General features: G+C 51.1%; 13 protein-coding genes across 13 annotated transcripts; 7 read left to right on the top strand and 6 right to left on the bottom strand.

The window, feature by feature from the left end:
• Window positions 1–292: 292 nt before the first annotated feature.
• Window positions 293–2,679, top strand: PHATRDRAFT_47512 (predicted protein; the record flags this gene model as incomplete). Its single annotated transcript, XM_002181782.1, has 2 exons — window positions 293–1,500; window positions 1,590–2,679. 2 exons carry the CDS (start codon window positions 293–295, stop codon window positions 2,581–2,583), a joined length of 2,202 nt encoding a protein of 733 aa, XP_002181818.1. The 3' UTR covers window positions 2,584–2,679.
• PHATRDRAFT_28841 (predicted protein) lies at window positions 2,651–3,378 on the bottom strand. The gene has a single exon (XM_002181604.1). It carries the CDS (start codon window positions 3,337–3,339, stop codon window positions 2,725–2,727), a length of 615 nt encoding a protein of 204 aa, XP_002181640.1. The 5' UTR covers window positions 3,340–3,378; the 3' UTR covers window positions 2,651–2,724.
• Window positions 3,379–3,738: 360 nt separating this feature from the next.
• Window positions 3,739–5,092, top strand: PHATRDRAFT_47510 (predicted protein; the record flags this gene model as incomplete). The annotated part of the gene is made up of 1 exon (XM_002181781.1): window positions 3,739–5,092. The coding sequence occupies exon 1, from the start codon at window positions 3,947–3,949 to the stop codon at window positions 5,090–5,092; it is 1,146 nt and encodes a 381-aa protein (XP_002181817.1). The 5' UTR covers window positions 3,739–3,946.
• Window positions 5,093–6,118: 1,026 nt separating this feature from the next.
• Window positions 6,119–6,862, top strand: PHATRDRAFT_37743 (predicted protein; the record flags this gene model as incomplete). The annotated part of the gene is made up of 1 exon (XM_002181780.1): window positions 6,119–6,862. The coding sequence occupies one exon, from the start codon at window positions 6,119–6,121 to the stop codon at window positions 6,860–6,862; it is 744 nt and encodes a 247-aa protein (XP_002181816.1).
• Window positions 6,863–6,915: 53 nt separating this feature from the next.
• Window positions 6,916–8,803, bottom strand: PHATRDRAFT_28833 (predicted protein). The gene is made up of 2 exons (XM_002181603.1): window positions 8,309–8,803; window positions 6,916–8,179 (listed from the first exon to the last, which is right to left on the bottom strand). Exons 1-2 carry the CDS (start codon window positions 8,537–8,539, stop codon window positions 7,016–7,018), a joined length of 1,395 nt encoding a protein of 464 aa, XP_002181639.1. The 5' UTR covers window positions 8,540–8,803; the 3' UTR covers window positions 6,916–7,015.
• A 1,263-nt stretch (window positions 8,804–10,066) lies between these two features.
• Window positions 10,067–11,068, top strand: PHATRDRAFT_13856 (predicted protein; the record flags this gene model as incomplete). Its single annotated transcript, XM_002181779.1, has 2 exons — window positions 10,067–10,336; window positions 10,430–11,068. Coding segments are annotated over 2 exons (909 nt in total), but the record flags the coding sequence as incomplete, so codon positions are not given.
• An 853-nt stretch (window positions 11,069–11,921) lies between these two features.
• Window positions 11,922–12,518, bottom strand: PHATRDRAFT_37740 (predicted protein; the record flags this gene model as incomplete). The annotated part of the gene is made up of 1 exon (XM_002181602.1): window positions 11,922–12,518. One exon carries the CDS (start codon window positions 12,516–12,518, stop codon window positions 11,922–11,924), a length of 597 nt encoding a protein of 198 aa, XP_002181638.1.
• Window positions 12,519–13,441: 923 nt separating this feature from the next.
• Window positions 13,442–13,930, top strand: PHATRDRAFT_13944 (predicted protein; the record flags this gene model as incomplete). Its single annotated transcript, XM_002181778.1, has 2 exons — window positions 13,442–13,601; window positions 13,686–13,930. The coding sequence occupies 2 exons, from the start codon at window positions 13,442–13,444 to the stop codon at window positions 13,928–13,930; spliced, it is 405 nt and encodes a 134-aa protein (XP_002181814.1).
• Window positions 13,931–14,046: 116 nt separating this feature from the next.
• Window positions 14,047–14,757, bottom strand: PHATRDRAFT_37738 (predicted protein; the record flags this gene model as incomplete). Its single annotated transcript, XM_002181601.1, has 1 exon — window positions 14,047–14,757. One exon carries the CDS (start codon window positions 14,755–14,757, stop codon window positions 14,047–14,049), a length of 711 nt encoding a protein of 236 aa, XP_002181637.1.
• Window positions 14,758–15,621: 864 nt separating this feature from the next.
• On the top strand, window positions 15,622–16,200 carry PHATRDRAFT_14084 (predicted protein; the record flags this gene model as incomplete). Its single annotated transcript, XM_002181777.1, has 1 exon — window positions 15,622–16,200. A coding segment is annotated over one exon (579 nt), but the record flags the coding sequence as incomplete, so codon positions are not given.
• A 92-nt stretch (window positions 16,201–16,292) lies between these two features.
• Window positions 16,293–18,849, bottom strand: DYN1 (predicted protein; the record flags this gene model as incomplete). Its single annotated transcript, XM_002181600.1, has 4 exons — window positions 18,068–18,849; window positions 17,017–17,975; window positions 16,608–16,944; window positions 16,293–16,524 (listed from the first exon to the last, which is right to left on the bottom strand). The coding sequence occupies exons 1-4, from the start codon at window positions 18,766–18,768 to the stop codon at window positions 16,293–16,295; spliced, it is 2,229 nt and encodes a 742-aa protein (XP_002181636.1). The 5' UTR covers window positions 18,769–18,849.
• A 335-nt stretch (window positions 18,850–19,184) lies between these two features.
• On the bottom strand, window positions 19,185–20,773 carry PHATRDRAFT_47505 (predicted protein; the record flags this gene model as incomplete). The annotated part of the gene is made up of 1 exon (XM_002181599.1): window positions 19,185–20,773. Exon 1 carries the CDS (start codon window positions 20,715–20,717, stop codon window positions 19,185–19,187), a length of 1,533 nt encoding a protein of 510 aa, XP_002181635.1. The 5' UTR covers window positions 20,718–20,773.
• Window positions 20,774–21,334: 561 nt separating this feature from the next.
• Window positions 21,335–22,144, top strand: PHATRDRAFT_37734 (predicted protein; the record flags this gene model as incomplete). The annotated part of the gene is made up of 1 exon (XM_002181776.1): window positions 21,335–22,144. The coding sequence occupies one exon, from the start codon at window positions 21,335–21,337 to the stop codon at window positions 22,142–22,144; it is 810 nt and encodes a 269-aa protein (XP_002181812.1).
• Between the last annotated feature and the right edge of the window lie 19 nt (window positions 22,145–22,163).

Raw genomic sequence — 22,163 nt, 5'->3', positions numbered from 1 at the left:
ATTTTGGTCAACGATACAGACAAACAACAGCGGGCATTCGTGTGTCGCTGCGACCCAACTTGGCGGAACGAAACTCGGCCTGGCGTTGTCATGTCAGTATTGGATTCTAGCTTGCTAGTGTGTGTATTGTATTCTGTTGTACTGCATGTATATACTGATGGTTACATTTCCTGTTACCAATTCATTCGAGACATCCTTGCTTTCCCCTACTTTCCTACACGACGACAGTGCTGTATACTCAACTTTGCTGTTTCGTGTTGTCATCCAACGGAATTCATCCGCATTTCGCAAAATGGCGACGGTCGATCCCGGGGAACTAGCCTGGCGTCGACGTTGGGCCAAAGCTTTCCCCACACTTGTGCCGCACTTGATGGATGTCGGGCCGTCGCCAGCGACCTTGCCTGTACCGATTACGAAATTGCCGTATCCGGAAGAATTTACAGCTACAACCGACAATATGGATCATTTGTGGTGGCAGCGTCTGGCTTGGCGAACCTTTTGGGACGAGTACACGGACGACCGATCGCTCCCGGACGTGGCGTCCGACGATTGTATCCCCAATATTAACAGCAACAGCAACAACACTGTAAGCAACGCCAACATCAACAACATCACAGGCCTTCCTCCCGAAGATCCCCCTTCCGTACTCCGCAACATTGCGACCTGGAATCAGAGTTTGGGTTACGGAGAAATCACCGCCGAAGCGACCTGGACGTTGGTGCGTACCATCCAACCGTACCTGCCATCATCCCAATCTCTGACAGCCGTGGATTTGGGTAGTGGGAACGGTAAGGTCTTACTGGCGGCAGCCTTTGCCTATCCCTTTCGTAAACTCGTAGGCCTGGAACTCCTGCCCGGTCTCCACGAAGACGCCCTGCGGTACCAAGCCTACTGGCAACAACGGTGGAAAGGTACAGCCGCATCCAATACAACAATCCCGACAACACTAGGAGCAGCAGCAATATCGACAACCACCACAGTATCGAATCTCGATCCGTCCACCCTAGCCACAAAATCCAGCGAGACCGGCGCTCTTTCTCCGGCCGTGTTGGAATTCTACTGCGACGACTTTACCAATAGTCCAAACGTCGATTGGATCCATCAAGCCGACGTGGTCTTTTGCCACGCCACCGTGTTTCAAACAAAACTCTTGGAGCGTCTGCAAGTCTGTTGCGAACAAACTCGTGAAGGGACCTTGTTTTGTATGGTCACCAAACCCTTGCAGTGCAACGCACGCATCGAAACGTTGGCCGAAATACGACTCGATATGAGTTGGGGACGAGCGGCCGTCTACGTGCAACGCCGTAGAATCCATCATCGACTACCACCAACCGAGACAGCGACAGATTTGTCTCTTAATGTCACCACGACGACTGTGTCAACCACGTCTCCGAACGATCAATCGGCCCCACAGGCCACTGAACTAAGAGCCAACGCCGATTCCTCCGACCGTGGCACTAATTGTACCAGACACAGCATGGCTTCCCAAAAACGACCAATGTAAGTATCGTCTCGTGCATTTATTGGAACTTTTGTTGTACACGAGAGACATCCTTTCTCAAACGGATTCGTTCGGCGATCCAATGTAGGCCTACAAGTTCTACCGAGACGGCTGTAGCACAAAAGAAGCGTCTAGTGGCCGATTCCGAAGCAACGCTTGCAGAATCTGCCCTGTCGTTGAACGAGGTACCGGAAACAATGGAGTCACCGCCTCATTTGGTAAGCTTCGAAGCACCTTGTCCAAGAGGCGAGCCGAGAGAGGAAAAAGTGTGTTCGACAGTCGCGAGACCAATCGGAGATGAGTACCGAATTTTGCATCTGGACGATTGCCCCGATCTTATACACCAAGTTGGCGGTGCCGTCCTTACGTGCCCACCAGATCTCGAATCCATGCTGTGGGAGATGGGCGACAGCGTTCCGGATCCTACCAAACTGACGGGACAGCAACAGTACAACCGAGTATCGGGCAAATCTTCCATGAGTGTACGGTACCGTATGTACGATGGCAGCAATTTGCAGCAATCGTTCGCCGCCAGTAGCAATACCCGAACGGAAAAACAGTTCCTCGCCCGCTGCGGCCCATCGCTCGATCTATTTGATGCGGTCCTGCGGCAATTTGTGCTGGAGCAAAAATTTTGCAAGTCCTGGCACGAGTCATCAACCATGAAGTATCGCTTTTCGGTAATGTTCACCGACAGTCAGGCCGTTCCACAAAACGCTCACATTGATTACCAATGGGATGATTTGGACGGATCAGATCCCATGCCGTATCTCGGATTTCTACCGTTGACGAAAGCGGGTATGTTTTTACAACTGTGGACGGGTAATCCGGATGACGGTGTGATCAAAATGGGGAACATCGTGTTTGTACCGTGGGGAAAGTTGCTCTTGGTTCCGGGCAACACGGTCCACGGCGGGGGCTTCCGTACGGGTAATCACGGCAATTTACGGGCGCACTTTTACATTCACTTTGGCGTCCTCAAGGTCAACGCCAACAATCACTACAAGAATCGGTACGGGTACGATCTTTCCTTGACGCATCTGCACAATCCATCCAACGATTTTAGCAAGTTTTGGAACTAGATGAATGGAATTGCTGTCGCAATCGCTACGCAAACAGATTGAATAGATTTTCCCTGGGGAGAAATTTGTAAAATATAAGCTTATGCTCATTTTTTGTGTATATAGTATAACCCGTGGACCTAGCGTATATTCCTCGAGTCGTTAGGTAGCCCGGGGCTCGCCCGACGGGGGGCGTTCATCATCCCGAGCGTCTCCTTTCAGAGACCGAATAATCTTTGCGGGGACACCTCCGTATACTACGTTGTCGGGAATGTCTCTGTTGACCACTGCACCTGCCCCAATCACGACGTTGTTGCCGATCGTCACGTTGGGGAGTACGGTTGCGTTGGCGCCGATCCAAACGTCGTTGCCGATGGTGATGGGCCCCGTCAGTTCGTCACCATTCCGACGTTCCACAACCGACAGTGGATGCGTAGCTGCGGTTAAGATTACGTGCGGAGCTAGCATAACATTATTGCCAATTGTAATCACGTTGCAATCGAGGAAGGTACAGCCGTGATTGGCGTAAAAGTTCTTGCCAATTTTCATATTGTATCCGTAATCCAGATGGAACGGCGGTTCAATCAAAGCGTCATCCACACCGACCATCTCTTGCAACAACGCTTTACGCTCCTCGATTTCCAGAGGTGAAGTGCGGTTGAATTTCCAGCACAACAATTTGGCGTTGGCGCGTTCCTGTACGAGTTCGGGATCGAACGCCTGGTAGAGTTCACCCGCCAGCGACTTTTCTTTTTCGGACATGGAAGACGAGGTCATTGAAAAGATCTTTCGTCCCGAGCCCAAAATACCCTCCGTTGATGACAGTTACAGGCTTGTGCATTCGGGGCTTTCCTGCTAATGGTTGTGTATCTTTGGCTCCCACTAAGACCCTCTGCAACCTGCCGTTACCGAGGTTCCGCATCAAATAGGAACGTGTGAACGGTAAGGAAATCTTCGCCCAGTCCCAAAGATTGTTTGGTTTATACAGGGGCGTTGGCATTTGTTTTCGTCAAACGTGAATTGTTTTGGAATTTAAAATTTCAATGTTGGAATTTTGAAATACGGAAACAGTAAGATGGACGGCCGAACGACAGGCACCCCCCCCGACCAAGGCTCACTCCAACGCGTTCCTTATCGTGCAGGACGGTGATCTCGACGATTGGACAAAAGATTGGACGATTGATTGCCTGATTGTGTTAGTGATGACAACATTGCGAGAGACTCGCAGCATTCCCTTCCTCTCCTATTGTGTCACACTGCGTTTGATCTCAGAGGACAACTGTTGAATCGAAACACCTACTTGCTTCGCTAGTTCGCCCGTATCTCTACTGTATCTCTACTTTACCGATATTAGACCCTCCACCCAAAAACGAGTACGCGGACTATGATCAGGAATGGACTGATTTTGGCATTGGGATCATTTTGGCTATTATCTGACGCCAACACGCCATCGGATGCCCTGCAGTTCGGTTTCACGACCAGCACCCAACGCGTCGGTCGTGTAACAGCCGGTCCCATAACCATTAGTGAGATAGGGTGCGGGACGTGGAGTTGGGGAAACCGATTACTCTTCAACTACGACCCTTCTCAAGACGAAGAAATATACGAAGCCTATCGACTAGTTCGAGAAGCGGGTGTGACCGTTTTTGATACGGCCGATAGCTACGGAACTCTCGATTTAAACGGACGAGCAGAAATGCTTCTCGGATCTTTCGAAAGACGCTACCAGCTAGAACAGACGTCCGTCGCAAAACCCTGGTGGTCGGTGGCCAGTGCATCCGACGGGGTCCAAAATGCACAGCAAGTCGCCACCAAATTTGCTCCCTATCCTTGGAGAATCACGCGTCAAAGTCTTTTGAATGCGGCGAATGCTTCACTGGATCGGTTGCAGCAACCTCAGTTGGCGATTGCGCAAGCTCACTGGTCAACCGCCAACTACCAACCTTTCCAGGAGGGTGCCATATGGAACGGTCTAGCAGACATTTACGATGCTGGTCTCAGTCAAGCGGTCGGGGTCAGTAATTACGGACCCAATCAATTACGGAAGGTAGCTTCGTTCATGAAGGGGCGGAACGTTCCCTTGGCGACCGCTCAGATACAATATTCCTTGATGACCTACGGGGTGGCCCAACAGATGAATGCGGCATGTGACGACGTTGGTTGTCGTCTTATCTCCTATTCGCCCCTCTGTTTGGGATTACTGACGGGAAAGTATGATCTGGACAATCTTCCGCGCCCGGGAAATCCGAGACGACAATTGTTTCGCGAACTTCTTCCTGGTGCACGGGGCCTCTTGAATACACTTCAGGTCATCTCGAAAGATTATAACAAGAGCCAGTCGCAAGTAGCTATAAATTGGGCAGTATGCAAAGGTACTGTTCCAATACCGGGATGTCGGACAGTGGATCAAGCTCGTGAAAATATTGCAGTCACCCAATGGAGACTCAAGCCTGACGCAATCGAAGAATTGGATCAAGCAGCATCGTCGGTTCAGAAACCGATGATTCAGAATATTTTTCAGACAGATTAAGCGATAGGTGCGGATTACGAGACCAACATATCACGGTTTACGTTTCATCGTCGTCTGACCTTTTCCATAGTCAAAAGCAACAAAATTTCAACCTCGTGATTGCGCGCAGTACGCAAAATCACCGGGCGTGTTTTTCCGAACACTGCTCTGGTCCGAAAACACACTTGCCGGCAAGCTCCTCTAAGCAAACAGAGGATAGACCCTGCGATAATCTTAAGTGGGAATTGGACGGATTTCTGATTCTCCGTCAAACTCTTTGTTCGAAGAGCATCCGATGGCTTGGCTCGAAACACATAAATCACCTTCGATTCCGGGATTGCTTGATTTTGTCGTGGACCCTTCCCTTGTTTTCTTACTATTAGTAACGTTCTGACGATGACACTCCAAGATAGCGAAATTATATAAGTTTACATAATGTAAGTACTATCTTTTTTACTGAGAGTAACATATATGTATTGCACACAAGGATTGCATCTATTTCTGTGCATCGTTTTTATTGATCATCCGGGGAAATGATAAGTCCAGAGTCATACTTCAACTTCTCAACTGCCAGGTCGAAACGGATTGTGTTTCGCATTTTTCAAGGAACCATTGAAGTGGAGCACCATCCAGACTAAACAATCTCTCACGATAAGGAAGCCTACTATTTTCCAAATAAAAAGAGATAGTCGGGACTTATCTTCCTTAACGCCCGAGCTATTTGGTGTCGTTGTCTCTTATAGACGCAATTATTTCTCATCCCGGAGAAAACTCAGATTTATCGAAACTGACTGCCAGTGACAGTGAGTTATGGAACAAGATATCAGACTATAGCTGAGTAAGCGATTTTTTCATCTTGTACATCAACCGTATTCGAAACAGTTGCTGACAACAATTTTCGCACATTCTGCGAGGAAAATCCGTGAGCATTTTTTGCCTTTCCCCCACACGGGGGCAGCTTTCGTATCTTGCGCACACTTTAGGCGCACATAGTACGTCTCGGGCCGAGGATATCTATGGTAGGGACCTCGATGCCAGTAAATCACCATGAATGGACACAACGATAAACTCTTTCAGGCATCTGTTGCTCTCAACAACATGGGGATCGTTTTGATGGAGCGGGGATTATACGATAAAGCTGTCTCTACGTTGAAAGAAGCCGTCGAAGTCCTAAAGATCGTGTTTATAAACGATCGAGAACCAGACGGTTGTCGAAGTATTCCGTTGCTTCTTCACAACGCCTTTCTCCGCATGGCGATGCCCGCCATGGTCCTCGGTCAAGAGCCCTATCGTGCTTCGGTGGAGCTCATCGCGCACGACGAGCAAGACTTCGAATCGATTCAACGAATCCTCCTAACCAACAGCAATCGCTCGTTTTTCCCTCTTCGTATGGAGAGCATCGAAAGGAATGCCATCCTGAGTAAGCAAACCTGGGGAGCATCCATCGTCATTTACAACATGGCCGTGGCCAAGGTACTGATCGCGCGTAGTTCCAAAAACCCTCGCAAAATCGAATCCTTCAACCGGTGTGCGTTGAGGCTGTTCGTAATGAGTCGCAAAATTGTGCACGAATACTCCGAGCAGTGTGAACAAGAAAGGGATTATGCCCGATTGCAACAGTTGCACTTGGTGTCGTGTCTCAGTATGAAACAGGAACTCGATCTCCTGTTCCGGTTAGGGCAGCTGTCCAAGGCTCAAGAAACGTACGACTCATTGCTGCACGTTATCGCCGCTATGGAAGACATGGGCAATCTACTCTACGGCGGCAAGTGTTCCGCTGCGGCAGCGTAGCTCTGGTACCCACTGTTCCGTTACAGATTAGACTAAAACGACACTCCTAAACACAACATATAACTTTCAAGAGTTAATAGTGTGACTTGTTTCGTGGAGACCCGTGATCCGATACAATCCGTACGCCGTTCCTTTTTTGGCGTCCGTATAAATTTACTTGGTCTTTCTATCCAGAGCCATCATGGCGCCCAGTCGTTCAACCAGGGGTGGATGGGAGTAGTGGTAGGTGGAGTACCAGGGATCCGGACACATGGCGCCCAAATTCTCGAGATGGATTTTGCACAAGCCAGACTGCAGTTTCTGCGACATTCCTAGGTCGACGGAAAAGCGGTCGGCCGCAAATTCGTTATGGCGGGAGGTAATGGTGAGTATAAAGGAAAGTATCTTGTCGACGGGTGCCCAGAGTGTTTGGAAGAACAACAAAAGTGCGACAATGGTGGGGACGGGTCGGGAGACGTCGTCAAAGCCAAAAGCCGCGTAGAGTGAGCGGGAGCCGTAGGTGAGGGAAAAGAAGTAAAAGGCGGCGCCAAAGTACATTTGGGTAACGGCAAAGTTCGACAAGGTGTGTCCCAACTTCCAATGCCCGAGTTCGTGTCCCAAAATGGCCAGGATTTCGTCTTCCTGTACCTGAGTCAGAAGCGTGTCGAAGAGGACGATGCGCTTGTTATTTCCAAAGCCGAACATGAAGGCGTTGGAATGCGACGAGCGTTTGGATCCATCCATGACGAACAACTTGGTAAGAGGATACTGGAGTCGATCGGCCAGTGCGTAAATTCGGGTCTTCAAATCCCCATCCGGCAAGGGTTCGTACTTGTTAAAGAGTGGCATGATAAAGACGGGTACAAGCGTCATCATGACGGCAGAAAAGACAAACATAAAGGCCCAAACGTACAAATAAAAGTACTCCCCGCCGACGCGGATAATGTACAGCAAGAGCGCCACAAAGGGTCCACCAATGAGACAAGTCAAGAGGAGCGATTTGATCTTGTCGGTAAAAAAGAGACTGAGGGTTTGTTTGTTGAATCCGTGTTTTCGTTCAATCTGAAAGGTGGAATATAGCTCAAAGGGCAACTGCGTGACGGTACCAATGAGGGTAATAATGGCGAGAAAGATGAGGGAGATGTTGGTTTCGTAGGCTGCTTCATCGTGATAGCCAAAGTAGGTTTGTCCCAATTGACAGGACCAGTCCCACACGTAGGGTAGGAATCCGAGCAATAGAAAGACGACCGATTCCGCCGTGTCGTAGGTACCGGCGAGGATTCCAAAATTGATCTTGTCTAGACCGTAGGTTTGCGCACTCCGGAACTTGGCCTGCAACTGCGACAAGAGCGGTTGACTGGCCGCCTCGGACTTGTTTTCGTCGCTGTCCCCATTACCGTCCTTGGACTCACCGTGAGCGGCCGATTCTTTCCCAGAAGCGGCGCGTTCCTGGTCAATTGCGCGTACGGTAGTTTCGAGTTCCGTCGGAAACGATGTCTGTTGGTAGGATATCTTCTGCCGGGCGTCCAAATGTCCTTCGAAGGAATAAACGACAATCGTAAAGGCTACCGTGGCCGCTAGAGACCAGTAGGCGAGCAAGGGGGAATCCTGGTCGTCCACCGATACCGCAGAAGTCGAAGCGTTTGCCGACTGTTGCGTATAGAACGGCGTCCAAGGCAAGGACGTCCAACGATCCATGACAACGAACCAAAGTTGCGTTTGCGTTTGAGTATATGTATATATATACGTGCCGTGGGTAGCGAGGTACTTGAATAAGAGCGCGATTCAACTGGCTTCTGGCTCACGAGGAAGCTTACAGTCAGTCAGTAGTCGAAAGGTAGATAGGATAGATCCGTGGATTGGTTGGACTGATGGATGCGAATAGCGTTGGACACGACTATGTATCGTCCGATCCCACAGGGTCTCTGTTAAGTAATTGGCGTAAGTCTTGGGTAACGACGAACAGTGTAAAACTGTGAATGATCTTGGGCAACCCAACAAACCAACCGTCCTCCTTGGGCGTCGATGGGACGGGTGGGGGGTTCCGTACACGGATATACCGCGCCTGTTATAGCGTAACACCGCGGTGAGTGGTCGTGTAGAATCCTCGGGGCGCTTCGATTGGAAGAAACGAAACGAACGGTAGACTCACCGTCCGTACCTGGTACCGTCACCCACGCGCGGCACCAAGTTGTTCCACCGGGAAGGCGGATGGTAAACTCCGGGTGTACCACGACTGTCTCGTTGGGAAATGACAATCGGCGACTGTACTGCTTTTGTTGTGAAATCCGGGTCCAATGTAGAGGGCAGCCCACTCGGTATCCATACGTCGACCGTGAGACTACACCGGCCCCGCCCCTATCGAGTACCAGTTGCGTCTATACTCCTACTCTCTAGTTAGAGTAGCCAATCCAACACGCCCGACCATACCAGGGGTAGGTAGCGGACTATTCGAACTAGTAATCTGAAGACCAAGGATACCAAAGACAGCAATCGCCATCCACTCGATACCATAACCGTGCTTTGGCTTTTCTTTTGCGCATTCGCAGTCAACACCGTCAGTGTCCATCGTGTCACCTACTATTGCTAGATAGATATCTCTAAATACGCTCTACGGGTATTAACGGGGTGCAGTTGCACACGTGCGTTCCGGTTCGTTCCAGGAACCGTTGGTGTCCAACCCAGTCGTCCCTAGAGCATTGTTACTTTCACTCTTTTTATCCAGAAAGAATTGCTGCTGCAAACGTTCGGGTTGTTACAAACGGAGCACAGAAGACCAAGCGCTCGAAAGCCAACAACGCTCGCATTTACTGTCAATCGACTCGACCGCCGTCATTTTCGACCTGCGCCAGCGACGAGTCCCGCCTTACCCATCCTGCCCGCACTGCCCACAACGCAGTTACACCCATTACTCCGATTTGTATCATGGCAACGGATAGTGCCACGGACAGAGTAATAGACACAGCTTCTTGGTCGAGCCTCTTCCTGGTTCCGCATTCAAAGTCCACGTCTCCGTTCTCGTGGACAAGCTTTCCGTCCTCGTTTACTGTTAGTTGTCGAACACTTTTGGTCGATTCACCAACAACGCGATTCGTCAACACCTTGGCCTTTTTACCCGATTACACCGAACATCCCAAACGAAAACATACCGGCAGGCATGTACATACACCTGGACGAATACCTTCCGACGGAGCCGACTGCAACGACAACGACGAAACGGAAGTTACCTTTTGGCACGATTTCCTTGCCGGGGGTGCCGCCGGATCCGCATCCGTTGTGGTGGGACATCCCTTTGATACCGTCAAGGTACGGATGCAAACGTCCGTCATCAAGGCCGGGACGCCCGCCAACGGATTGCTCGCCACGCTGGGTGAATTCGGCGGTGTCGGCAGTTTGTTTCGCGGTATGGCGGCACCCTTGTCCGCTGCGGCAGCCATCAATGCTATGGTCTTTTCCAGTTACGGCCTCGCCTCCAAAGGGTACGATCGGTATCTGGTGGATCCCGACTACTGGAATCGTCTAGAAAGCGATGTGGATGATGCTACCCTCGCCGTCACTACTACTAATTCCCACGATCCGTGGCAAAAGTCCTCCGTCTGCGGATCCTTCGCCGGACTCGTACAGTGTACCATCATTTGTCCCATGGAACACATCAAATGCCGACTACAAGTACAGCACGGCAAGGGTAGTGCGGATTACAAATTCAAAGGTCCGGTACAGGCTATTCGCTCGATCGTCCGGGAGCACGGTATCACCCGTTTGTACCAAGGCTGGTGGGTCACTACGTGGCGGGAAGTCCCCGCCTTTGGTTTGTACTTTGCCACTTACGATTATCTCAAAGACTGGGCCAACACTTTTCTTCTCTCGCGTGCCTTGGCCGCAGCCACTGTCGACGGGCGGAACGACGATCCCGACAGCTTTGTACCCCACCACTCCCACACCTGGTTGGCCTCCGCCTTTGCCGGCGGATGTGCCGGTTCCTTGACCTGGGCGATCGTTTACCCGGTCGACGTCATTAAAACGCGCATTCAAACCGCACCGCTCGATCAACCCCGATCGCAATTGCGCATGCTGACCGTCGGCGCCGACTTGGTCCGCCAGTACGGTGTCCGCTACCTTTTTCGCGGTCTCAGTGTCACCCTGCTACGCGCTTTTCCCGTCAACGGAACGATTTTCCCCGTCTACGAATTCACCTTACTACAGGTCGGAAAATTCCATGCCGAATGAGCACGGACTTGAAAGGCCTCGCGCTCGACAACGCGATTCCAAGGTTCCCTCCGAAATTCTCGTCCACCATACATCACGCCTTGTCATGTTTTACTTTTATTTTTTCCCTGTCTCTCTCGTGCTCTCGAGAGAGAGCTAATTTCAAACAAATACGCCATCTTAAGTAAAAGAGTTTTGGTTTTTGATTTTATAAACAGTTTTGGGGCGTGGTCGTGGGGAAGAGGTCCCATTGACTCGGGAAAGCTCCGTTTACAGATTAGACTAGGTATTCGGGCGCACATACCCATAGCAACCTTGTCGAATGCTGCGGCATTGTTTTGTTTGTATAGAGTTGGCTGGGCGCAGCTTATTCTCAAGTGTGACGTGCTCGGATGGACACAGCGAAGGAAATTCATGAACACGAAGGAGAAGACAAATACTGTGACTCGGGCACTATCAGTTGGGCATCTGCAAACTACCCAAAAGCTTGTCACGTTTGCAGGAACGGGACCCAGCCTTGACGAAACGCAAGATTGTCTGCTCGATTGTGCTGAAACGACGACCATGGTTCGTTTGCATGTCTGTGGAACGATGCCCATTTTGGTTGCTCTCACAAGCATAGTGCGACCCTGTCGCTCCCCGCCCACGGACCGTGACCCCTTGTGCATACACGAATGCACATGAAAAACAATGATAAAGCGCTCTTCTAGCTATAGCTCCTTGCACAACAACTTCAAGTGTTCTACTTTATATCTACGGAGTCTAGAGTTTGCGCATTTGAATACCAAGAAGCAACTTCCAGCAGCGATAGCGTTCGGCCATCAATGAGACTACATTGATCTTCTTCGAACTTTGCCCGTTCAAAGGACGGCAATCAGCAAGCACGGCGACGCAATCCCAAAATGGCGGCCAGAGCATGACGGCGCTCTTTCACCGTCCCCTGAACCTTTTGACTGTAGAAGGCCAGCAAGGTGTCGCACTCCTGCTCCGAAAGCTCACGAAAGGCTTCCAAAGTTTCAGGGAAGAAGACTGGAGGAGCGTCCCCGTTGAGGTGTGGGACGCAAGCCAATCTGTCTTCGGGATAAATCACAGAAGAATTGGTAGACTTGGCAATGTGTTGCTGAATCCGTGTCAACTGAGCTGTGGTGTTCTCCTGGAACTCTTGCATGTTCTGCATGAACAGCTGGGCCCAAGCCGGTACAAGTGCGCCGTCGTGCTCTCCGGAGACCTTGTGGAAACGAGACACCGCAGCGGCGCATTCTACGGCCGTCACACTTTGGGGCACCATGATGCTGAAGAGAGAGCGCTGGAGCAATTGCTTGTGGGCTGCAGCGAGGTGTTCAGGGTTCTTGGGCGCGCCGGCATCGATCGTTGGGGCTTGAACTGGAAGGAAGGCTTCGGCTGCGTCCGATGCCATCGGCGGCAAGGCGGGATGGGTTACCAGATAGGGGTTGTTGATGTTCTCATTCATATTGTCGTTAGGATGTGTCTTCAAGGAAGTCTAAAGACAAGAGCAAAGGTATAAGGAGCTTCTTGCAAGTACTGTTTTGTCAATAGGGCGGGTATTTGCTCGCTCGCAAAAATCCACGGTTTTGGAACGGAAGGTCCTCTAAAATACTCCGAAGTCGGTCCTTTCGAAGCTGACTGGCGCGCCAATCTTAAAAAACGTATACATTTCTGTTGTCCCACTATATGTCGGCAAGCTAACGGCAAGAATTTTGAAAAGGCGTGAGCTCCCGTATCCACGCTTATGCCCTTTTCTTTCCGATGGTGTCAGAAACAGACGCTATCCGCCGTACGTACGTTGACTGTGATACTTCAGCGTCTTCCAGTCATTAAGGATAGAGGTACTTTTACACTGGGAACTACCAAAACACTCGTGATTTCAGGACAAACTCATAGTCGATGTAACAGTAAGCGCAAAGGCGAGGAATGGGACCTGTCGGACTGGACCGCCACCAAAAAGCTATTTTTCACTACGGCATACCTCGTATTCGGCTATACGAAATTCATTCACAACGACGACCAAGGCGTCGACGTAGATCCTCCCATTCTACACATAGTTAAAACTCTCCGAGCATGTACAGTGCCCACCGCTAGAACGGAGAAAGAATAAGCAAATCAGTGATGACTGCAGGCTGCCGAAGCATTCGCATCCTCGTATTGGACGTTGCGAAAACTTTGGCCATCTTACTGCTCGTCGCTCAACGAGCGGATTCTTTTCTTCAGAAGAAATGTAAAGCAGCGAGAGGAACGACAATCAATTTTCGTCGTGCCAGCAAACGTCATCCCTTGAGTACTACCATACATTCTCCAGGACAAAGTCCGAAGATTCGAGGATGGGCATTGACACGGAGTAATGGCGAAGACCGCCAGACGCCAACGCTCGTTGATATGCTGCTTCCACCACAGTCTTGCGACGTGGATCGGATGAGTTCCACCGACCTGGCCTATATCGGCGACGTCGTGTACGAACTCTTTGTCCGATCCCGTAGCGTATGGCCCCCGAAGCGCACGTCGGATTTGCAAACGGATGTGGTTGGATTCGTGCGAGGTACGTACGTGTGCTCACGGTTCACCAGTCTGGATGGCAGCAATTGCGTCTTGCTCATTTGCTAAAATTGTTTCCTGGTCGTAGCCGAGTTTCAGTCGCGTCTGTTGGCTCAACTCAAGGAGGATGTGGAATTGAGCGAAAAAGAACGACAAGTGCTATCGAGAGGACGAAACGCCGTTTCGGGTAGTGCCCGCAACCGCCGAGATCCAGCCGCGTACCAGGATGCCACCGCATTGGAAGCCTTGCTGGGATATCTTTATATTGCTGACAGTCAGCGATGTGCGGAAATATTCCAATGGATGGAAGCACATATGAACAGTGTGGAGTAGCTCCGTCAGGAAAGACTTTGCAATTACGAATTTGACCAAAACTACAAAGCGTGTTTTTCCGTGTTGAAAATGGTGGCATTTTAGAAGAGTTGTTAAGAGTAAAGCAGAAGTTCGCCTCACATTAGAATCGATGGGTTCACAGTCTCGGGGGAGGACGTGGCTGGCACCGACAGTGACTTGGCGAAGAGTAGATGTGGTCGTCGTTCTATCTTCCGTCGTCTCCGTAAGCTCACCATGACTGGATTGTCTTGGTGCAACGCAAAGCCTTGCGACTGAAAAAAGCCGGTCGCTCCCTCGTTGGACTTTTCCACTTCGGCATAGATTGTAGGTTCCTTCCAGACTTGGGTCACGATTGTTTCACTCTTTAGCAGCAAACCTTGGGCGACTCCCCGGTTCCGGCTCCGTTCGTCCACACAGAGTACCCCTATGGTGGGTCTCTTCATGCTATGTGTTTCATCCCACTGTAATCCAATTTCTACCATACCAATGACCTTGCCCCATTCCTTGGCAACGAGCATGCCGTACTTCTTGCCCTTCATTTTGCGGGCTGTCGAGACGTAGTGTCGATACGTATACTGCCGCGTCAGCTGCCGTTCCACTATTTGCCACGCACTTTGCGCCATCCACGGCGATTGCTGCGTGATTGGTGCTTCGAAGGTATCCACAACGAGATTCGAGAGCTGCTGCCAATCGTCGGCTGCTTTGGGAGCCGAAATGAACCACGCGTACGCGTGAAAAGTAAAGGATTCCGAACTTGACGCGACTAGCAGGAACAACAAACTGAACCTCCAGCGGTTGCGCGGTTGGACGCAAGATTGTGTCGGCATGCCTAGCAGAATCAATTTTGTTGCAGTTCACGCTCACAGTTTACTCAACTTACAATGTGCAAGCGGTCAAGCGGGTATAGCTTTTGCCTTGGTCAGAGCCGGTTTATCGATTTTCCCGTTTCGTTTCGGAACTCAGCAGGTATATTGATCAAAATAAAAAGGGTTTATCCTAAACGACATCGTTTTTATTAAATAGTGAAGGTTTCGACTTATTGCAAATAAATCGTTTCAATGTCATCGAACCGTCCGTCGTCCGTCCTAGGAAAAGCTCACTCTAAAATCGTCAATTTTTCATTTTCCTGTCCCGAAACTCATAGTTGATAGCAATACTCCGGACAACCAACACCGACGACCATGGGAGACTTTCAGGCAAACTTTAAACGTCCCGAAACGGGAATTCAAACAGTCGAAGGAAATGTAGCTGGAAGTCGGGCGGCGATGCTTGAAAAGAAAAGGCAACGGGATCAAGAAACGTTCGAAGCGCGCAAACGCCAAATCCAAACGACCGGTCAGCACGCCCCCATGGCTCTCAAGTTTGCCGAAGGGAGCACCGGAGTGGAAGAGAAATCCTTCAAAGAACTCACAGTAGGCTTGGTCACGGCGGAAGCCTTCAAGAAATTGGCGCAGGAAGCCGAAAACCCGTCCGTATCGAAAACCGACCCCGCTGTGGCCGCCGCGGAAACAGCTTTGGCTCAGGCGGTACGGGACAAGGCCGAACGCAAAGCACGCAAGAAGCGACTCAAGGAAAAGCGCAAAATAATGTCCACACTCTCGTTCGCCAATGAGGAGGATGAAGGAGGCATGTGGCAGGACGAACAAGATGGGGAAGGAGATGCAGTCGGCACGACCAAACTGGTTTCGAGAAAGAATCCCAGCGTCAACACCGCGTTTTTACCCGACAAGGCCCGAGACGAGCAAGCCCAGACAGAGCGACAACGACTGGAAAAAGAATGGAAAACCAGGCAAGAACAAACCAAAAAAGAGAAATTGGAAATTACGTACAGTTACTGGGACGGGTCGGGGCATCGGCGAGTAGTGGAATGCCGCAAAGGCGACACCATTGGAGATTTTTTAGAACGTGTACGGGTGGACCTGTGTCGTGAATTTCGGGAATTGACTTCCATTGCCGCAGACGCTCTCGTCTACGTCAAAGAAGATTTAATCATTCCGCAAGATCTGACCTTTTACGATTTGATTTTGACCAAAGCCCGAGGGAAGTCAGGCCCCCTTTTCCATTTTGACGTACACGATGATGTACGGATAGGGGCGATCGATGCGCGGGTAGAAAAGGACGAATCCCATCCCGGCAAGGTAGTGGAACGTCGGTGGTATGAACGTAACAAGCATATTTTCCCTGCATCGCGCTGGGAACTGTACGACCCAAGCAAAGAATACGGTAACTACACCATTGGCGACAAACGTTCGCGTAACAATAAGACCTAGATGAACATCGTACTGCAGTAGGAAATATCTTGACAGTAATTTAAATCTACTTTCCTTGCTCCTTGGCTGTGCTTCCTGGTATATGGTCTTACCTACTTGAATGCATTGAAGTCGCGAACTTCATTCACAATCTCCAACGCCTTTTGGAGCAAGTCCTTCATTTCGATACAGGTTTGGCGACGGGAAGCAATATCTTCAGCCTCCTGCATCAGCGTGCCGACTTCGGCGTCGCGGTACAGCTCCGAAACGAGCTCGTTCTGTAAAGAGTCGCGAACATGGTTGACCAAAAAGTACATGACAGTTTTGGGCACCAAGTCAATATAACTACAGTCGGAAGCATGGCTGTGAGCAACTAATTTGTTTCAAAGCTCAACACATTTGGTGGCTACTCCTTCGTAAGCACTTACTTTTTCCGGACAATCGAAAAGTATGATTCGATCAGACTCTTGATGACCTCCATTTCGACACGTTCACGCTCGGTCGGAGGCAGATCGGTTGGCTTCATCGAGTCCTGCACTTGAGGAAGATGCACGATACTGGGCGGACCTCCCGGTACGCTAGCGCTGGACGAGGCCGGCCGGGGAGGCTTGGCACCCGTTCCTCCGCGAAAGAGTAAGTTCATTATTCCCGAGTTGCTACCCGCGGTCGTATGGTTGGGGCCTGCACCGGGCCCGGCGTGACTGGGTCGGCGGTCGTATGTGTTGCCTGATGGTGAATGCAACATTGTTTCGTGGTCGATGGCGTCTTCGTAACCGTAATGGTTGAGCGAGGTGGGAGAGAGGGGGGTGGCGTTGGCGGCATCGGCGTTGGTGTGACGTGCCCGATCGTTTTCTTTACCAATCTTTTCCATAAGACGCGCTACTGCTCGGGATCCACCAATAAAGTCTGGATGGGATGTGTTGATGTAGGCCAACTCGATTTTGACGAGATTCGATACCATCATTTGTGTGGGACCGACGCACCGTTTTAGCAAATTCATGACCACTTCCACCATTCGGTCACGCAATAACGGAAAGCGAGTCATTTCAGAGGGCTCCGACTGTGCCGCAATCCGCTGAAGCTCTTCGTAGACCATGTCCACACATTGCACTCCTGGTTGTTCGAGTCGAGCGACTTGGCGACGTACGAGGATATCGAAGGAAATTTCTGGAACAAACAACGCCGGGCGGGTACCATTGGCGTTGCAAATGGTGGTGCGTATTTCGTCATCGGAAAGCCCATCAAAGGCGCCGACGGCAATTAGTGAATTGGCAAAGACTTCAGTGAAAACAAAGGAGATACGGGCTCCACCCATGAGTTCGTGCATGTGGGCGTAGCCGTGGTGCTGGTGTATGCTGCCGCCGAGACGACTGCTAAGGGTAGACTCTTGAGGTCCTTTTCCGTCTAGGACGTTGGCAAAATTGTTGGCAAATTTTGAGAGCATCTTGAGCAAAACCGATCCGCGAGCCGACCGCGAGGCATTTTGGATAGGACTACCAAGCGATTCCAGCTCTTGTTGCACTTCGTTCATCATGTGTGTAATTCGCGATTTCAAATCCGGAAGGCAATCCCGAATATTGTGCATCAAAATGGTATTGAGCCCCTTGGCAAGATGCTTGGTTCCACACTTGGCAAGAATGTTGCGATCCTTGGAATAAACGGGATGGTTGCGAAAGAAAACCTCTTCCTTGGTGAGTCCATCTCGAATACTTAGATCCGACATGACGTCTTTTTGTCCACGATTAACGACAGCTATATAACCCTTGCTGAGTGGGATGACCTGGTTGGTTAGGATACTATGCAAAGCAGCAATGAAAGGTACGTGTAAGAAACACAATGGTAGGGCAAAGCCATAGCGGCAGTTGCCATGTCCGCACGACCTACTTACTCGACGCAGTCGGTACCCTCGTCCATGAGATCCAATTTGGTGAGCACCCCTACCGTACGGTGACCACCCGGATCTACGGACTGAGCCAACTTGAGGGCGTCACTGTTCGCCAGATCCGTATTGGCCGACGTAACCGCGAGTACAATTGCATTCGGGTTGCTGATGAAGGACAAGCACATGTCGTGAATCTGCGCTTCAATATCGTCTGGCTGATCTCCAACGGGAACTTTGGCAATTCCCGGCAAGTCGACTAACGTCAAAGCGAGGACTCGTGGCGAAAATACCTTTAGATGAATGGGCTCACTGTCAATTCCCTTGTTCTTTCCTGTCAAGCGATCCGTTTCCGCGACGATTTCTTCTCGAATGGCGGCAAAATCGAAATACTTTTTGCCTGGAACGTGGAGGAACTCTCCCCATTCGCGATCGTCCACGACTTCGTCGGGTTCTTCATCCTCATCGCCGTCCTCCAGAGTGTCTTGGCGTGTGTTGTACAGCTGCAGAACGAGGGGACGACGGGTGACAATCCCCGTACCGCGGGGCAAGAAGGATCGACCGACGAGAGACTCCAAAACGCTGCTCTTGCCGCTGGATTGACCCCCAACGACGACAATTTGCGGAAGATCCAGGGACGCGCTCTGCCCAAGCGCTCCCAAGACGTCCTGTAGCTTGGATGCGATGGGGATGAGTTGCTCCATGATCATTGCGAAGGAAACAACGACGACGATGGCGAGCCCTCTGTACGAAAGAATTGCCACTTGTCGTTTTGGGAACAATACACAGCGAGCGATCCAGAGAGTGACCGTGAAAGGAAAATATGGCCGTTTGGACTGGATCGCGACTTGACAGTGAGCAAACCACAGAACCAGAAAGTTCAAATGTTACCGTTTGTGACATTTTTATCAAAGTCAATAGTAAGAAGTGAAATATGTACTTACAGTGATTTTGTAGAATTTATGGCAAAACTTAACACACCAATGTCACTTGGACGTTAGCATGCTCCATCACCTTCTAGACCCGTAGGTTATGCAGCGGGAAGATACACCACTATAGAGTACTGTTCCAGAGATAGAAAGAGGAGTAAACTAGCTGCTTCTGTACAATGGGCTTGTAACTTATGTCACTCTGCCAGACCGTACGCGTCGACGCGTGGCAAGGCGTCGGCGAGGGAACGCCAGACGTACTCGACGGCCCTGCCAAAGTCGTTGGACGTGACCGGGTGTCCATAACCGTACATCCAAGCTTGGCCGTGGCGACGGATCCTTTGTTGCCATACGGCAATCTGCGCTTCGCTGGTAGTGGATAAGAAAGTATGGATTGTGCCTACCGGATCAGTAGCAAAGGCGGCTTCGTCGAGTTCGGGCAAGACTGACCAATCTATTATTGTGCCACCGAACGGCAAATGGGAACGATTCGCCACGTTCCACCCCCATCCCTCCCGGCAGGGTGCGTCGCAAAATCCTCGCCAACGCGATCCAATGCGCAGCGGAACGCAACCCGAATCTATGGAACCGTTCCTGTCGTCCTTCTCGTCACGTTTCGGATCCCCACCGCGACTCATGGCCGATGCCAGCGAGCGTGACGTTGGTGTATCCCCACAAAGAATTAAACAAAAAGTTGCCGTCCGTATTCGATCATTGTACGCGGCTTGGGACAGTCGCTGGGGAAGAGTTTTTGAGCTCACGCGCACGTCCATGTGGTAGGTGGCAGCCGTCGTCGATAGGGTAACATTGACGAGTGGGAATAGGAGTTGCGCTCGATGGCAACCGGACCAGAAGCCAGCGTTGGGACGGGCATCGCCGGCGAAAAAGATAGTGCGGGTGGACGGTGTAGTGGCGGTAGACGGCGTTCGTGGGGTCATCGATAGCGCCGGAGAGGCCGTTGCAATGGCGTGGTCGGCGGTGGCAACAACGTAGGGAACGGGCAGTATGCGTGTTGTTGGTAAATGGTACCAAAACGAGTTGCGTTCCAGGCCCAAGGCGTAGAGATTGACTTCGTTACGGGTCAACGAGTGCACCAAAGTCGGGAGACCAATTTTGCGACTGACTTTAGGATTCCAGGTCGGTACGGCCAAAACGTGAGGTTTACTAACGTTGTGTACCCGTACCCGGCGAATAATTTCCGGACCCCAGAGCGAGGCTGTCCAGGGCAACGAGTTAGGTTTACGTTCCGTGTCGTGTTGTTCCACGGGACGCTGGCGTCGACCCCGGTGCGTTGCCTCGTCGGCAATACCGAGGTTGCGCAATAAAAAGGCGTTGAAATGCAGGTAGGCTGGTATAATCACAACGTGTGCTTCGTCGGGGTCTTCGGTGCGTCCGTGGTGGTGCTGCAGACGTTCGAATCCTCGATGCAGCCAGATTTCGGCCCGTTCTTCGTTGATCGTATGGTTGTAAAAGTGGACGGCTTCCGACGTAAAGTTCCCCACCAACCAGGTGGTGAGTTCCGGCACGGGGAGTAGGTAGAATGTATGCCGAGTGGGGTCGGTCCCGTGCGTCAGTGTTGGACTAGTAGTAACGATAGACGGGAAGTCCAACGTCGGGGCAATGGACGTCCTCCCGTACCATCGCACGACACGTTGATGGTAACCGAGTCCGGCCAGAGCCGTCAGCACCGCCGCATAACCCAGTCCGTGCGACGTCCATCGACGTTTCATACAATACTGTAGACACTTCTTCTCCAGTACTGCTGGACGACAGTTGTCTTGCGTTCCATCCCCATTCGGCACGAGAAAACCGGGTTGGCATGGTCGACGCACTGCAAAACGGGTCTTTCTCGATCTCCCACAAGGCTTTGTTGATGGGGTCCACACGTTGTTCGCGCGAATGTACCGTGGAAGCCGTGATGGAGTATGTCCGAGACTCACTGTCACATCCGTGTGTGACACCCGAAGCGTCTGTACTGCCGTACCACTCGACGAACTCGATCCGCAACGCTATCTACCTCCGGGGAGCCCTTGCGTGTCTCCCGTCTGTCTTCCTGTCGGTCCGTCTGAACTGGAAGTTATCGTGCATCCCTTGGGGATCGTTCGGTTCCATCACACCATTGGAAAGACTGGATGGGGCCGCAGTTCTAGCTAGTAGCGTGGATCGTTGACAGACAAAAAAAGGAACCAGTATCGCACACCTCGAGGACGAACGAACAATCGAACAATAGCAACCACCACCCTCACAGATCTATCAGTCTCCTTTCCGTTAAAGTAGATTACAGAAATCAATCCCATTTTGACTCGACACTTTTGGACACGATCGTCGTTCGGTCGTAGTCTTCCTTATGGGCAAGAATAGGAAAAAGGCGCCGCGCCGGGCTCCTTCCAATCGCGGGGGGGAAGAAATCGTCTTTGATCCGCAAGCCCGACAGGCCTACCTGCAGGGATTTTCGACGCGCAAACGTGAACGACGGGTCTACGGCTTGGCCATGCAAAAGGTCAAGGACCGCAAGGCCAAGTTGGAACAACGCGCCGAAATGAAAAAAGCCGTACTGGAACAAATTGAAGAAGCCGAACAACAAAAAGAAGACTTGCTGTCGGGAATTCTGGAAGAAATTGGGGGACCACGATTGCCAACCGCAAGCCCGGCGACGGAGACGCACAACTCGCGGATGGAAGAACCGGTGGAACACGTACAAACGTATCAAGATGAAGCAACACAGTCGCACTGGGGAGGAGCCGTGATTGTCACCACATCCACACGCTTGCCCGACGATTCCGACGATGAGGATGATGGCGACGAACGACAACACCACCACCACAAAAGCAACACCCAAACAACTCAACCCCACCAAAATCCGGATCGTCGTGCCAAGAAAAAGTCGGTGGATGCGGCTCAGCAGTACGCCGGGAACGTCGAACGATTCATGAACGAACTCAAAGGGAAAATCCCAGGGAAAAAGAAACGCGATGCCAAGCATGCCAAACTGCACCATCGCGGAAATCACGGAGCTGCCAACATGAAGGGCATGGCCAATTCTACCGATTTGAAAATTGCGCAAAAGGCTTTGTCGAGGTCGGAAGCCAAAGGCCGAGGAGGAGGAGGTAAAGGAGTGAGAGGTGGTGGCGGTAAGAAACGCAAGGGAGGAAGATAAAGCTTTGTATTCTGCGTTG

The sequence above is a fragment of the Phaeodactylum tricornutum genome, chromosome 13 (assembly GCF_000150955.2).
Source record: "Phaeodactylum tricornutum CCAP 1055/1 chromosome 13, whole genome shotgun sequence".
Lineage (NCBI taxonomy): Eukaryota > Bacillariophyta > Bacillariophyceae > Surirellales > Neidiaceae > Phaeodactylum > Phaeodactylum tricornutum.
Note: the sequence above shows the minus strand (reverse complement) of the source record. Positions and strands in the feature narration are given on the sequence as shown.